Consider the following 14931-nt stretch of genomic DNA (forward strand, 5'->3'; position numbering starts at 1 on the left):
ACATAACAGAGGTATTCCTGACTTAATGACCTCTTCAAATAAACCTGTGGAAAGTGCACAAGCTGCGACTACTTCTCTGAACTTGCAATCCCCTCAAAGCAGTGGGCGGGCGACTGGTGGCAATTATTGGCAGATAATTACAGGCTGCAAACATGTTGTTGTTTCTAATTACTGTTGTAATCATTGCAATCAAGGGTAAAAAGCAGGGTGGACATATTTAATTTCCATGCGACCAACAGACCATTCCAGGAGCGTGCTATTCCGGTGGATGATAAACTAATCATGCCTAACTAACTAAACTAATGGGAGGCAGAGACAACGATGGAGATCATGCTCACACAAACACCAACACAAACAAAATAAAACGATTCAAATGTGTAAAATGAGAAGCCCTTACATGTTTGGACAAGTTGGCACTCTTCGAGTCGACATCATACCTGCGGAAATAAAAGACAGTGAGAATTGGTGGATTGGTTGGAGATGGAGAGTGGCAGGATTCCAGCTGGGAACACAAATATAACACAGGATAAATCGGTAATGACACACAACTTCTTGTCAGAAAAGATCTCACTAGAGACCTTAGTTATTCCTGTCCCCTGCACGACGGGCTTCCAGGCATCCTCTCTTAAACTGACGCTAAATGGACTTAACTGGCAGCCCCTTACATGACTTTTCATATGAAAGAGCCAAATAGAAACATATACTGTACATGTCATTTTAGAAGGAAATATTCATTTTGGTTCAGTTGGGCTCATTTCAGGTGGCCATCATCTCATCCTTTTGAGATATGAGCTTGAATCAGACTTAACTTTCCTGACTTATATGTCTCTGATACACGCAATAGTTTTAGAAAAAGACATTTCACCAAAAACGGCCCATCTGAGACTAAAGATTGGGAAGTAATGATACTAACCATTCAACGCAGCAATTTGAGATGATTTTGCATCTGGGGTCTCCGTAAAAACTGGATTACCCTTTGCTGGGTTTGATTTTGGAGGAGAATTAGCAGCACTTTAGTTAAATTACAAAATGTTAAGGATGAGGTACGGTGCTTCCAGCATGTTTTAAGGTTCTCACGTTAACTTCAACCAAGGTGGAGCCAAAACTTTTGAAACATTACGTGTAGTTGAGGGATATGCAACCATCAGTGCAATTGGGTAAAGAATAGTATTTAATCGCTCAGAATAGAAATGCTTCAATATCAGCACTGTCCATGTAGGCAGTGTTTTTCAATGTGTTAAAAATGCTCCCCATTGCTGTATGTTTTCTTTTATGAGCTGAAATTACAGACAAGGATACAATCTTTCTAAAGTGGAGCTGAATTGTAATTTTCTGGCCAATAGTCCAAAATGATTCAAAACAATTGCTCAAATTCAGTATTTGCTTGGCATTACATTTCCAGCATCAACAGGAGCATTACTACACTGATCCAAGCAGTAGAAATTGTAAAATACAGTGTATGTGCGTAGTGACCTGTCATTGATATAAAACATGGTATAATGCAGGTATGGCTTAGGTCTGGAATGTATTTACGTGAAGGAAACAAATACCCTGCGCTCATTTGGGACATCAGTCATGCAAGTCCCCCAAAAAAGTATCCCATGTACCACCTGCATAAAGAAACACTTGCGTACGGAGAGAGATGTGAATTCTTCAAGGTCAGACTGCAAAGCATGTTCTAGGCCTCAAACATCCAACCTCAACAATAATCTGTTATTTTTGCATAAAACTCCACATTTTTCAACTCAATCTTTTTTAACTTAGTTCTATATAAGTGTCTGTACAGGTAACTGGATTAAAATACATGAGAGTGGGATTAGCACCTTTATTATCAAGAGTTCTGATAAGGTTTCAGACCCATATTCAGTCTTAATTTTATTTTAATCGATAGTTCTGCCTTTTCCTGGATCACATACTTTTATGACATCCGGTTCCGGATATGTGCACTTTTAAACCCCCAGTAAGACACATTTACTGACATTCCCTTTAACCAATTTATCATTGCACACTGACAAGAGTGACTAATTGAAGAAGCAACTTCTGTGATGGGAGCTGCTTATTAGATCAATTAAATCACTTTCTCATCCAGTGATTCTCAAACTGCACCCCGCCCCCTTGTCAAGCAACTAGCGCGCCTTCTTTTTTTCCATCTTTATTCATTTTTTTGTCAGGAAATTACACAGGGCAGAACCAAAGTTTAGACATTGAACAAAGTGGACCCATTTTCAGGTTAAATAAAACAAATGGCGCTTTCATGTTGATCAGAGACACAAACAGAGCTGGAAGCAAACTATTTTACTTTTCTTCTCCACTTTCTATCGTTGTGAGGGTGACTTTTCTGCTGTTACGACTATGAAAATAAAGTGCAGATCTCAGCTGAACATAAGCATAAACAGAGTATTGGAAATTAGTCTAAAGTTCTGATTTTAACAAATGGACAATGAAATATGGTCATGCTCATACGAGGGCTTTCTTGCAAGAGTTTAACTTGTGTAGGCTTTGAATTAAGTAAAACATGGAGAACTGAAGGGGAAAAATACAGTAATTTTAGAACTATTATAATTTCCAGGTTTTGGCTTCTGTCTGTATTGTATTATTACTCTATTAACTGTTTTCTCTCTTGTGTTTTTGTTCTAAAATGATTTTATAGCCAATTAATTGAATTTGGGGAATCCCACCGACTGTTAAAGAGTAAAATATTTTGCTGTAACCACGTGTAATTCCCATTTAAAACTGAAAAAAAGTTTTTTAAACAAGTGCAGCAGATCTTTTTTACTTAAAATGTCCATCTGTCTTCAATGCAAATGTAGCTACTTTTGGCTGCTTAGCTGAGCTCCAACCTCTGCTAAAGGCCACAAGCCACAAGCTGTACCGAAGCCTTCGGGACCAACTCAGAACCGGTCACAGTGCTCCATTTGCACAATTAACAACACATCAAGCCATATGTTTAAAGGGGACCTATTACGGCATCTGATACCTATTTTAAACAGGCCTTGAATGTCTTAAAAACAAGCTTTTGATTGTTTTTGCTAAATAAATTAGAAATTCAGCCTCTAAACCATGTCTTTATCTTCCCATTCTCTAATCTCATTATCTATGCAGGATTCTGAGTGGGCGGGGCTATGATAATGAGGCTCTGTGCTGATTGGCTGCCTGAATGACGCGATACACCGCTATGAAAAAATGGCGGTAGCTCTGGCCGGCAGAGTTAGTTGTGGGCGTGGTTTCACGCATCGGAGGCCAACCGATGCAAATTGTATTTTGGTTACGTAACAAAAGGGAGCAGAATCTGAACGGCTCGTAGAAGCCACATCATTTGGCTTCTTTCCTCCTTCTCTGAGTTGGCAGGTTGAGAGGAGACTACTTTATATATGTTAAAGCAAGAAAAAACGGGTTTTTCATAATAGGTCCCCTTTAAGTTCCAGATAAACAACACATTTTTTACAGTGTTATATGGGTGGGGAGGACGGAAATCGTTCTTCTTTTGTAGGGGAGTATGGTAGAAGCGTTTTTGGCATACTACAGTAGTCAAGTCACAATCCAGACAAAAACAGTGATGAATGAATGTCATCTATAGGAACCGGTTTTCAGGAACCAATGGGTCACGTTCATTGTTTTATATGGTCTATGATATCAACAAGGTGATGGAGCACATCTACTGAAGGATTCAGCAGAAGAAGGTTTATCATCAGTTTTCTTGTCATCTGACCTTGGAGACGTAACCACAGCGTTGTTTAATCACCGTTTATCAGGACCGCTTCCATGTCCTTTTTAAATGATCTCAGACAGATAGTGTTTTTATTAGTTTGGGGAAGTGTTGATTAAATAACCCAATATAGATAGCTGTTAATATATATATATATATATATATATATATATATATATATATATATATATATACATATACATATATATATATACATATACATATATATATATATATATACATATATATATATATATATATATATATATATATATATATATATATATATATATATATATATATATATATATATATATATATATATATATATATAAATAATGGACTGTGTGATGGAATGTGATTTCTTTTTTTCATACCCACTACAGACCATCTAAAAACACAGCGCAGCGTAGTAAATCATATTCCTGGGGACACACTGTAGTGTTTCATAACCTCTGCTGTGACATTTTTGTTTTCATCCAGATGTCATTGTCATGAGCGTGTGGGAGGAAACAATCTTTCACCTGCCATCATCTCAGACTTTGTTTCCCTCGGCAGGACAACAGCGGCAGCTTTCAACAGCTGCTGATGAGATGACCACACACACAAAAAAGGGCCACACAGCCACTCAAACATGCACAACAATCACAGTAAGCACCAGCTCAGACATCCCGACGACAATAGATGTTTCCCACTGCCGAAGATGCTCAATTACAATAAGAAAACTGCTCAAGAGACGTTTTTTATTTAATCTTAAAATGATGATAACACACTAGAGGCACGTTTCCACTAGCAGGAGTTCAGGGGAAAACTGGTGGACAGGCACCTCTACAGGGCCGCCCGTCTCCTTGGTCCCTTCAGCTGGCAGGTCTCCACACCGTAATAGACTGGGCTGTAACTTCAGAATCATGTAACCCTGTAGGCATTTTTGAGGAAAAGATGGCATACAGCATTTTTTTAAAGATCAATGTGTCCCAAACCAGAATCCACCGTATGCCAAAAAAATTAGACCCCTGGTTTTTTATATTCCCACATTCAAGATGGCCACCCCTTATGGTAAATTGGACTGTAAACGCTGATGCCTATCCTGGTTTAGGCTCATAGATCAAGCAATTCCTAAGTTCCAATAATACTGTGTTTGGTATCATTTTAAAGGAGACATTTATAGCTGTCTTTCAAACCTAAAGTTGAACTTTTCTGACATACTTGGAGGTCAATAGAGCTCCAGAAACCCCACAGAATGTTAATTTTTCACCATTTTCGCCTATGTTATTTTTATTTGTATTAAGTATGTGACACCTAGGAATACCAGAGACATAAAAAACAAGTACAGCAATACTCACTTTCATATACAGTTTCAGAAAATGTATAATATCACCATATTATTTCTATCTTGTGGGTGATTGTGTGCTGGAATTCGTGGGCAGTTAGAATGCTGAAATACCGCAGTCAAGCAGCAGGTGGCGAGTTGCCACAACAACGAGTTAGCGAGAGAACTAGCTAACATGGATGTTGCCCGTGCAAATATATGTGGTGGTGTTCATCTCCTCTATTAAGGGTGAGTAACAGTAACAATAATTTTGAAAAGATGAATCATGTGTTTAAGTTAATCAAGTCATTTAAAAAAGATATCAACCAATTTCCTGGATTAAAGTTAAAGTTAAAGGGTTCAGTCAGTGAGAACATCAATGATGTCCGTTTGGGCATGTTTGTCAAGGGTCTGACAATAGAGAGACTACTGCCCACCAGAGATGCTTTGAGCTTTCATATTCAGCGCGTTCACTTCCAGAGCTTGGTCTGGCGGCAGGTCCATTTGCAGTACCCGGTACTCCCGCCCCCTGAAAATATGGGATGGGAGATGGAGGACAATGTGCTCATTCCTAAACTGATGTTGCTTCCTGCGGTTCCAGATGCCTGTGAGGAGCTAATGACCTGTGGTTGCACAACTGGATTTAAGACAGCCCGATGCGGTTGCAAACCAAATCCATGCACTGCATCTTGTCAGTGCCAAAAGTCAAGTGACTGTTGCATTAATATGTAGGCCTAAAGCACTGAAGACAAAAATGTGATAGCTCATCACTCACTCATCTTCTTCCGCTTATCCGTTCCCGGGTCACGGGGGCAGCAAAGTCAGCAGGGATGTCCAGACTTCCTTCACCCCAGACACTTCCTCCAGCTCTTCCGGGGGGGGTCCGAGGCGTTCCCAGGCCAGCCGAGAGACATAGTCTCTCCAGCGTGTCCTGGGTCTTCCCCGGGGTCTCCTCCCGGAGGGACATGCCTGGAACAGCTCCCTAGGGAGGAGGGACATGCCTGGAACACCTCCCTAGGGAGGCATCCAGGAGGCATCCGGTACAGATGCCCAAGCCACCTCAGCTGACTCCTCTCAATGTGAAAGAGCAGCGGCTCGACTCCGAGCTCCTCCCGGGTGACCAAACTCCTCACCCTATCTCTAAGGGAGCGTCCAGCCACCCTGCGGAGGAAACTCATCTTGGCCGCTTGTATCCCCGATCTTGTCCTTTCGGTCACTACCCAAAGTTCATGACCATAGGTGAGGGTAGGACTCCATACTCACTGAGCACCCCCCACAGAACGGCACGAGGGACACGGTCAAATGCCTTCTCCAGAGCCACAAAACACATGTAGACTGGTTGGGCAAATTCCCATGAACCCTCGAGCACCCTGCGGAGGGTATAGAGCTGGTCCAGTGTTCCGCGACCGGGACGAAAACCGCATTGTTCCTCCTGAATCCGAGGTTCAACTATCGGTCGTATTCTCCTCTCCAGTACCCTGGCGTAGACTTTCCCAGGGAGGCTGAGAAGTGTGATCCCCCTATAGTTGGAACACACTCTCCGGTCCGCCTTTTTAAAGAGAGGGACCACCACCCCGGTTTGCCACTCCAACAGTACTGTCCCTTTCCTCCATGCAATGTCGCAGAGGCATGTCAACAAAGACAGCCCTACGACATACAGAGACTTGAGGTACTCAGGGCGAATCTCATCCACCCCCGGTGCCCTGCCACTGAGGAGCTTATGAACCACCTCGGTGACCTCGGCTTGGGTGATGGATGAGCACGCCCCAGAGTCCCCACTCTCTGCTTCCTCAGTGGAAGGCATGTCAGTTGGGTTGAGGAGATCCTCAAAGTATTCCTTCCACCGTCCGATGATGTCCCCAGTTGAGGTCAACAGCTCCCCACCCACACGGTAAACGGTGCCGGCACTGCTTCCCGCTTCTGAGGCGCCGAACGGTCCTCCAAAATTTCCTCGAGGCCGACCGAAAGTCTTCTTCCATGGCCTCACCGAACTCCTCCCAGACCGGAGTTTTTGCCTCCCCGACCGCCCGAGCCGCGGCTCGCTTGGCCTGCCGGTATCTATCTACTGCGTCAGGAGTCCCACAGGCCAACAAAGCCTGGTAGGACTCCTTCTTCAGTCTGACGGCATCCTGTACTTCCGGTGTCCACCACCGGGTTCTAGGATTGCCGCCACGACATGCACCGGAGACCTTACGTCCACAACTTTGAGCCGCTGCGTCGACAATGGAGGCAGAGAACGATGTCCCCCGCCTCCCCCGGGATCCGAGAGAAGTTCTCTCGGAGGTGAGAGTTGAAGATGTCCCTGACAGAGGGCTCAGCCGGACGTTCCCAACAGACCTTCACAATCCGTTTGGGTCTGCCCGGTCTGTCCAACCTCCTCCTCCGCCAGCGCATCCAACTCACCACCAGGTGGTGATCAGTTGACAGCTCAGCCCCTCTCTTCACTCGAGTGTCCAACACATGCGGCCGAAGGTCAGATGAAACAACAACAAAGTCGATCATTGACCTCCGGCCTAGGGTGTCCTGGTGCCACGTGCACCGATGGACACCCTTATGTTTGAACATGGTGTTCGATATGGACAAACTGTGACTAGCACAGAAGTCCAACAACAAAACACAGCTCGGGTTCAGATCGGGGAGGCCGTTCCTCCCAATCACGCCTCTCCAGGTATCACTGTCATTGCCCACGTGAGCGTTGAAGTCCCCCAGTAGAACAATGGAGTCCCCAGTTGGAGCACTATCCAGTACTCCTCCCAGGGACCCCAAGAAGGCCGGGTACTCCGCACTGCTGTTCGGCCCGTAGGCACAAACAACAGTGAGAGACCTTTTTCCGACCCGAAGGCGCAAGGAGGCGACCCTCTCGTTCACCGGGGTGAACTCCAACACATGGCGACTGAGCTGAGGGGCTATAAACAAGCCCACACCAGCCCGCCGCCTCTCACCCTGGGCAACTCCAGAGTAGTGGAGGGTCCAGCCCCTTTCAAGGAGCTGGGTTCCAGAGCCCAAGCTATGTGTGGAGGTGAGCCCGACTATCTCTAGCCGGTATCTCTCAACCTCACGCACAACCTCCGGCTCCTTCCCCCCCAGCGAGGTGACATTCCATGTCCCCACTGTGAGGGTTTTGGTCCAGGGATTGGGTCGTCGAGGCACCCCGCCACAACTGCTACCCAGATCACAAGGCACCAGCTCATCACGGTCCTTCCTGCGGGTGGTGGGCCTACAGGAAGGTGGGCCCACGTCGCTGTTTCGGGCTGAGCCCAGCCGGGTCCCACGGGCAAAGACCCGGCCACCAGGCGCTCGCCTACGAGCCCCAACCCCAGGCCTGGCTCCAGGGCGGGGCCCTGGTGACGCCGATCCGGGCAGCGTAACTGTCCTTTGTTATTTCTCCTCCATGATTGGCGTGAACCGCTCTTAGTCTGGCCCGTCACCTAGGACCTGTTTGCCATGGGAGACCCTACCAGGGGCGTAATGCCCCCGACAACATAGCTCCTAGGATCACTCGGGTTAAAGGAGGGGAAAAAATGTGATTGTTCAGTGAAATTTTTGATGAATTAAATTGATGAAAATCACTCAGGCCTTTGAATATTGCTTACTAATAATGTGGTAGTCTTTACAAAATGCTGGTCCAAAGAATAAATGGTGGTGAATGGGACTGAGCTGGTTACAGCTATTTCAAGCCTTATAATAACTTCTCACAAAGAGAAAGTATGGTTATATCATACATTTCCTGACTCCTCAAAGTCCATTGGGTATTGTGGTTGTTGTCTTTTGGGTCGTTGATATCTCTTGATCCCAGAAGATAAAATTAACTAGATAGTTTAGGCGAAAAATTGTGTGTAAATGTGTGTAATTTATGGTTTAAGGAGGCCGTGTGACCTCTATGTTTGTCAGAAAAACACAACCATGGGCTCAGATAAAAGCTGAGAAGGTCCCCTTTACATTGATACCAAACAATCATATATTTACTATTGACAAATAGGAAACTGATCACCATTTCTAACTTTAGACGACAAATCAATAGTTGTGCTAATTAATCAATAATTATGACTAAACGATAACTTTGACAGCTTAGCATGCGAGAAATGGATTCAGCACAAAAAAATCATACAGAAACAATAGAGAAAGTGCTTTTCCTCAAAAATGCCTACCATGTTGTTTTCTAAGGGGCTTTTTCAATTTTCGGCCCTGACTATAACACCACACAAGAATTTTTGACTGAAAAATAGCGCCGCCGACCACCAGGTGGCGGTAATGTGCATTTTTTGCAGTTCGCAAATAGGCCAGCAGAAAAAGGATAAGAAGAACAAACATGTAAATAACGGATGCTACTTGCTTTCTTTTTAAATATACACCGCGGCCGTAGCGGTTGAAATTAAAAGAACCCTCTGCCGGACCTCTAAATTACTGTAATATGACAGCAAGACCTGAACCGACTCGTCGGTCCAACCATCTTTTTTTTAATTTATTTAATATCTAAATTCATCAAATGTACTCGTAGCAAAATGTCTTTGGTCAAAATGCTTAAATGATTTGTAGTCATTTCACATGAGAGGGCTGTATGTAGCTAGAACAGTCTCATAATTCACAAATGCACAGGACAAGTTTTACAAATGCACAAACCGATTTGCAAATGCACACACCGTTTCACACGTGCACAGAACAATTCACACGTGCGTAGGACAAGATATACAAATGTATTTTTGATGCACACACAAATATAACCTGATTTACAAAGTTTTTTTGTCTGTGAGCTGCGCTGGATTTGCGTGTGACTTTTGAGACTCCCCGGATGTGACTCGATCCACAAATAGGTTTTTTTTAACACAGAAGGATCTGCAACCAATCAGATGTCTTCCTTTGTTCCAGCCAATCATAAGAGCGCACCCCACGTGGGGGACGATTTACTCTAAACCAATCAGATTAAAGGGGTGGATACACCTGCTGTTTGAGCTGCGTTAGCGCCGTTCGCTTAGAAAAGTCCGGCCCGAAAATCTATCCGGAACTCCCGCTAGTGGAAATGCGCCTAAACTCATGGAGGAGCTAAAAACGTTTCCCTTCCCAACTCCAGATGGGACCCCAGAAATGACATCTTGCCTCATAATAGCAGACTTTGGTTAGTGAAGGGGCCACATATAAATACTAGCTGGGTTCTAACAATCTACATACAACATGGATACAGTGAAGGGTGTATGTACGTCGTCTGCTTGACACTAAAGCACAAATCACAGATAAGGATCACCCAGGCCTCCTTGTTGGATCTCAACATTTCCTCTACCAACATCTCTAAGAGTAGCCTCAAGAAGGTGGATGGACTTCGGAGACCACCAGACTATAACCATCAGACTGCCTGCTGAAGAGTACTACTACTACTACTACTACTACTACTACTACTGTCATTTAGCAGACGCTTTTATCCAAAGCGACTTACATATGAGACCTTTATTAGGAAGATCTGGCGCTGTCCTTCCTAGACCAGGTCCAGGTTTGAATCCCTTCTATGATCTAGATGTAGTTGCATGTTTATCCTAATTTTTTCTATTTTTATTTGTAATTCGTTATTTTATTGCTCAGTGGCTGTTTCTACCAGGTTAAATTCCTGTGTACATTTGGCAAAATAAAGTGATTTCTGATTCTGATTCTGAGCCTTCCGCCCCCAAGGATGTTGAAACCAGAGACCATAACCGAACATGAGTGGTCCAGATTTGCATATCAATTGGTCAAGATCTTTATCAAAACTTTACATAAAAAGACACATTAAAATACACACACGGATCGCCTCTTTGTGCATCACAAAGCTCTGCAAGTGGAGCAGGAAGAGTCGATATGAAAGGTTAAATGCTTCCCTTTCCCTGAAGGAAAACTGTCTATTCCTATATCTCTGCTACCATCCCCTGAAACCTTGGTTGTTATGGCTACCCATTATAGCCACACATCTCCAATAACATGCATACACAGACACACAGACACACACGCAAACACACACAGTACATGGGAAAAGCACTCACGCGACCCACACATATCAGCCTTGCTTTTCTCCCCCAGTGGGTCAGTCCACCTCGTGACCTTTTGACACATCCGTCGTACAGATGAGTATGAACCGTGACCGAGCAAGCAGCTGAGATACCAAGCTCACGTATGTACAAGCTGAATCTCTCCAGCAAAGACAGAACCAAATAATCCACTGATAACTGATCTCCCTCAGGAGAGACGTGTGAAACTTGCCGTTTGCCTGCACGCACCGGGAAACCGAAACAGAGAGGCAGAGAAGAAAAGCAGCAATGTATGAGCTCAAAAATGTTATAGCAGTTCTGCATGAGAGATATGTTTATTATATTAGTGCCTTTCTGAACAAGCATAGACGAGACCACACACACCAACTATTTGTTGTCTGCATTGCTCCCCAAGCTCCTTGTTTCTGAGAATATTATCTAATCAATCTCCGTTTTTAAATCTAATTTAGCTGCTTAAATCCCCACGTCATTCACAGGAAACACGTTCTGATATGAAGGTGAGAGGGAGAATCCCCTCAGCTCGAGACAGCCCGGAGGCTTGATAAGTACTAATGTACCGAAGCAAACGAGCACTAATGAAGTGGGAAATCATAAAGCTTGTTTTACACCTTGATATAGATATCAATAATCAACAGGACAAGAACAGGACACGGTTACACTCACGCTTTCTATTACTAATCAATTTTGTGTGAGTCGGTGTGTTAACATGGACGATACGCTACGATAGTAACACACCCAGAAGCTCAGTTTAAAATTCATTTGAAGGAATATTGAAATATTTCTAGTATTATTCAGCTCTTGTGGTTTCCCATATCCACTATCAGCAGCTCCGTCCAAGGTATGTTTGGACTCCCGTGCAGGTCACCTCCCACGATATCAGCAGCAGTCATGGAAATGATGGCGGAGGCGACTAAAGTGCCGTTCAAAGCGTCTTTTGTCAGACTTCACTGTCAACAGGCTAATGCTTTGGAGTGACCCGCGTGTAAGTGGAAGTGACGTCAAACGCGGCTCGTCAGATGTAAGGAAGTGCACAAGGGAAGGCTGTTTATTTTTCTTATTTTGTGTTTTTGTGTAGTGGAAGTGGAAAAATGCATAAACTAATTATAATGAGAAGAAACGTGGGGGAAAAAAAGGAGAGGAAAAATGAACACTGGTCGTGTGTGGCGCGATGGCTTTGATATCTGAACCAGACGTGTGTGGATGAGGGATCGCAGCCAGGAATCCCGCCAGCACAGAATTGGGACATTGATCGCATAACAGTGAAGACTGAAGATGCTGGAAAACACCACGTATGAAAGTGACCCAGTTCTGATGTGAAAATAAATAAAATCAGTGTCGTGAAAGCAACTCCACGCCTACAGAGCTAAAAACTGCAAATGGTCCGTTGAAGTGCTTTAAGATAACACTGTGAATAAGAAACTACCTTTGTAAGCAGCGATCTTGTTACAAATAATCTCATAGTCTTTGTAAACAGTGATTACATGTGAAGTATTTTGATCATAGTAGATAAGTAAGTAACATACATTTATTTATAGAGCATCTTTCACTAATTCCTGCAAATCTATTCAAATCAAATAATCCGAACAGCAATGACTTAAGGCAGCGTAACACATTCCCTGTACGCTGTTTCCAGCAGTTTTTTCTTTTAAAAGCGTCTCTGTGTTGCCAACTACCAAAAACCCTGATCACCACATGTTTAAAAAAGAGAACGAGGCACCAGCCGCGACCTCTGCTCTTTATCCAGACAGGTAAAAATGGATTAACAATATCTGATCATCGCCACGCCGCTGAAGTCAACAAGACACATAAAAACAACGATAAAAGGATCATATCATCCTGTTAAGACTTTTTCAGGAAACAGCAGTTATGAGGTGGCCGAGGATGAAAACAAGTCCAAAACAACAATAAATAGCTCTAAGAAAGTTCAGACATTGTCTGTTCGACTTTTTTTTAGTTTTGTGGATTCCCTTAAGGGTGGATGCCTCCTAAAGACGTCAGAGACCTGTCATGAACTGAACTGAACCTCCACCATGTAGAAAGCTAGGCAACCACTTTAGTTTTCAAGACCTCACAGAAAGCTTTTCAATTATCTGAGGCTTAATTGACCAAATATTAAAACTCTACCAGATCTGGAAATCGGAAAACTAAAATTAAGTCACTAAAATGGTGATTCATAGTTTGTAGCAAAGAGTTACCAGGAAAAGGACAATCAATCATTGTTACAACGATATTATTAAAGACAACCACACATCTAATCTTAAAATATATTCACATTTGTTTAAATTATTTTGCGAACTATAAGCATAAGTTGAGGAAATATGAATATCATAGCGACAAAGATGCACAAAAAGCGACTCATCTTACTCACAGGTCAAATCTGATGTTCTGCCGCTCTTCAAAGAAGTAGTCCAAAATGAATTTCCGCACGAAGTCTGGGTTTAGCGTGTTGTCAATCACCTCCGTTCTGCCAAACTAGAAAAAAAGAAAGCAAGATAAATGGCTAAAGGAGAGAGAAAACTATTTCATTTTTTAAAATCCACAAACACGTTCAAGCTTTGTGGCTGTGAAGCTGCAGGGATTCATGTAACGTCTCTAATCACCTGCGGCCTGTTCCCCCGGAGACACATGAGGGGAGACGCTGGTTACAGAAGATTATCTACAGCTTTACATTAATGAATCCAGAGTAGTTTAAGTATCAAGTCAATGGGGGGGTCAGGTAGGTCCCCGTCTGGCATTTAACTTGGCCTGCTACTACTGCATGCAGAGGACGGGCTACTTGGAGTTCTGAATGATTGGGGGTTGCAAGATTTGTGCCGGTCATTTCCATTCATGAATATTCATCTAAGTGATATATATTCACACTGATGATGGGAGTTTAGTCACAGGCAAGAATACATGCTCCTAAAGATCGTTTTAATTAACGAGCAATGAACATGGACAATAAAGACACAAGAGTAGTGTTAATCATGACATGTCCAGGCTGCCTTAGATTGACTCCAGGAGACTGAATGAATGAGCTTTTTTTGTCACAGTTACAGGTTTCAGATCAAAATCAGACAATTGGCAACCTGAGTAAATAGAAAATTCAGTTTTTGAATTATGATTTAATATATTGATGGTGAAAAAAATCTATTCAATATTATATTGCTTTATGTAAAATAAATAAATAAATAAATAATGAATTCATAAAAAAAAAAGGAATTGCCCGCTAAAACTGACAGCTGGTTGTGTCCTGCTCCGGAGGGGAAAACTATAATCAACTGGCAATTAAGTCTCTCACTTTGCTGGGGAGGACTATTCCGGCCACACCGGAGGGTTTTCCAGCATCATCGACCCGTTTAAGGTCGCGCCACGGCATGTCCATTTGATTTAACTTCCAGTATTGACTAGGTGGCTCTGAAACCTCCAGTTTTTGTGGTTTTTGAGCCACTTACAGGTGGACTTGTTGCAGTGTTTCAGATCATTGTGCGCTTGAACATCCTCCTTCAGGATTCATGGTTCCATCAATTACAGTGAGTCGTCCAGCTCATGAAGCGGTTAGTTTTAAAACACAGCATTTCATTTTGAATTTTTTTTTTAAACTTACACTTTTTTCTCGTCAGTCCACAGAATAGTTTCCTAAAAGGACTTGGAAATCATCAAGACAACTTTTGGGAAATGTAAGACTGTATTCTGTTTTTGCTCAGTAGTGGTTCTTGCCTCGGACGTCTCCCATGGATGCCGTCTCTGTCCAGACTCTCTTGCATTGTAAATCATGAACCATCACTTCAACTGAGGCGAGTGAGGCCTGCAGTGCCAGTGATCAGTGGTTCTCAAATGGGGGTACATGTACCCCTGGGGGTACCTGAAGACACTCCAGGGGGTTTGTGAGATTTTAAAATATACATATATTTAAAAAGTAGCAT

At 43.2% G+C, this 14931-nt stretch overlaps 1 protein-coding gene across 1 annotated transcript in view; it reads right to left on the reverse strand.

Moving 5' to 3' along the window:
- LOC133423987 (copine-8) overlaps positions 1-14931 on the reverse strand; it is a 132481-nt gene that overhangs the window by 74032 nt on the left and 43518 nt on the right. Inside the window, exons 4-5 of the mRNA XM_061714338.1 lie at positions 13395-13498; positions 398-437 (exon numbers count right to left, since the gene is read on the reverse strand). Coding sequence (XP_061570322.1) covers positions 398-437; positions 13395-13498 — 144 coding nt within the window. The remainder of the gene's footprint in view (positions 1-397; positions 438-13394; positions 13499-14931) is intronic.

This window comes from Cololabis saira, chromosome 23 (assembly GCF_033807715.1).
Source record: "Cololabis saira isolate AMF1-May2022 chromosome 23, fColSai1.1, whole genome shotgun sequence".
Classification (NCBI taxonomy): domain Eukaryota; kingdom Metazoa; phylum Chordata; class Actinopteri; order Beloniformes; family Belonidae; genus Cololabis; species Cololabis saira.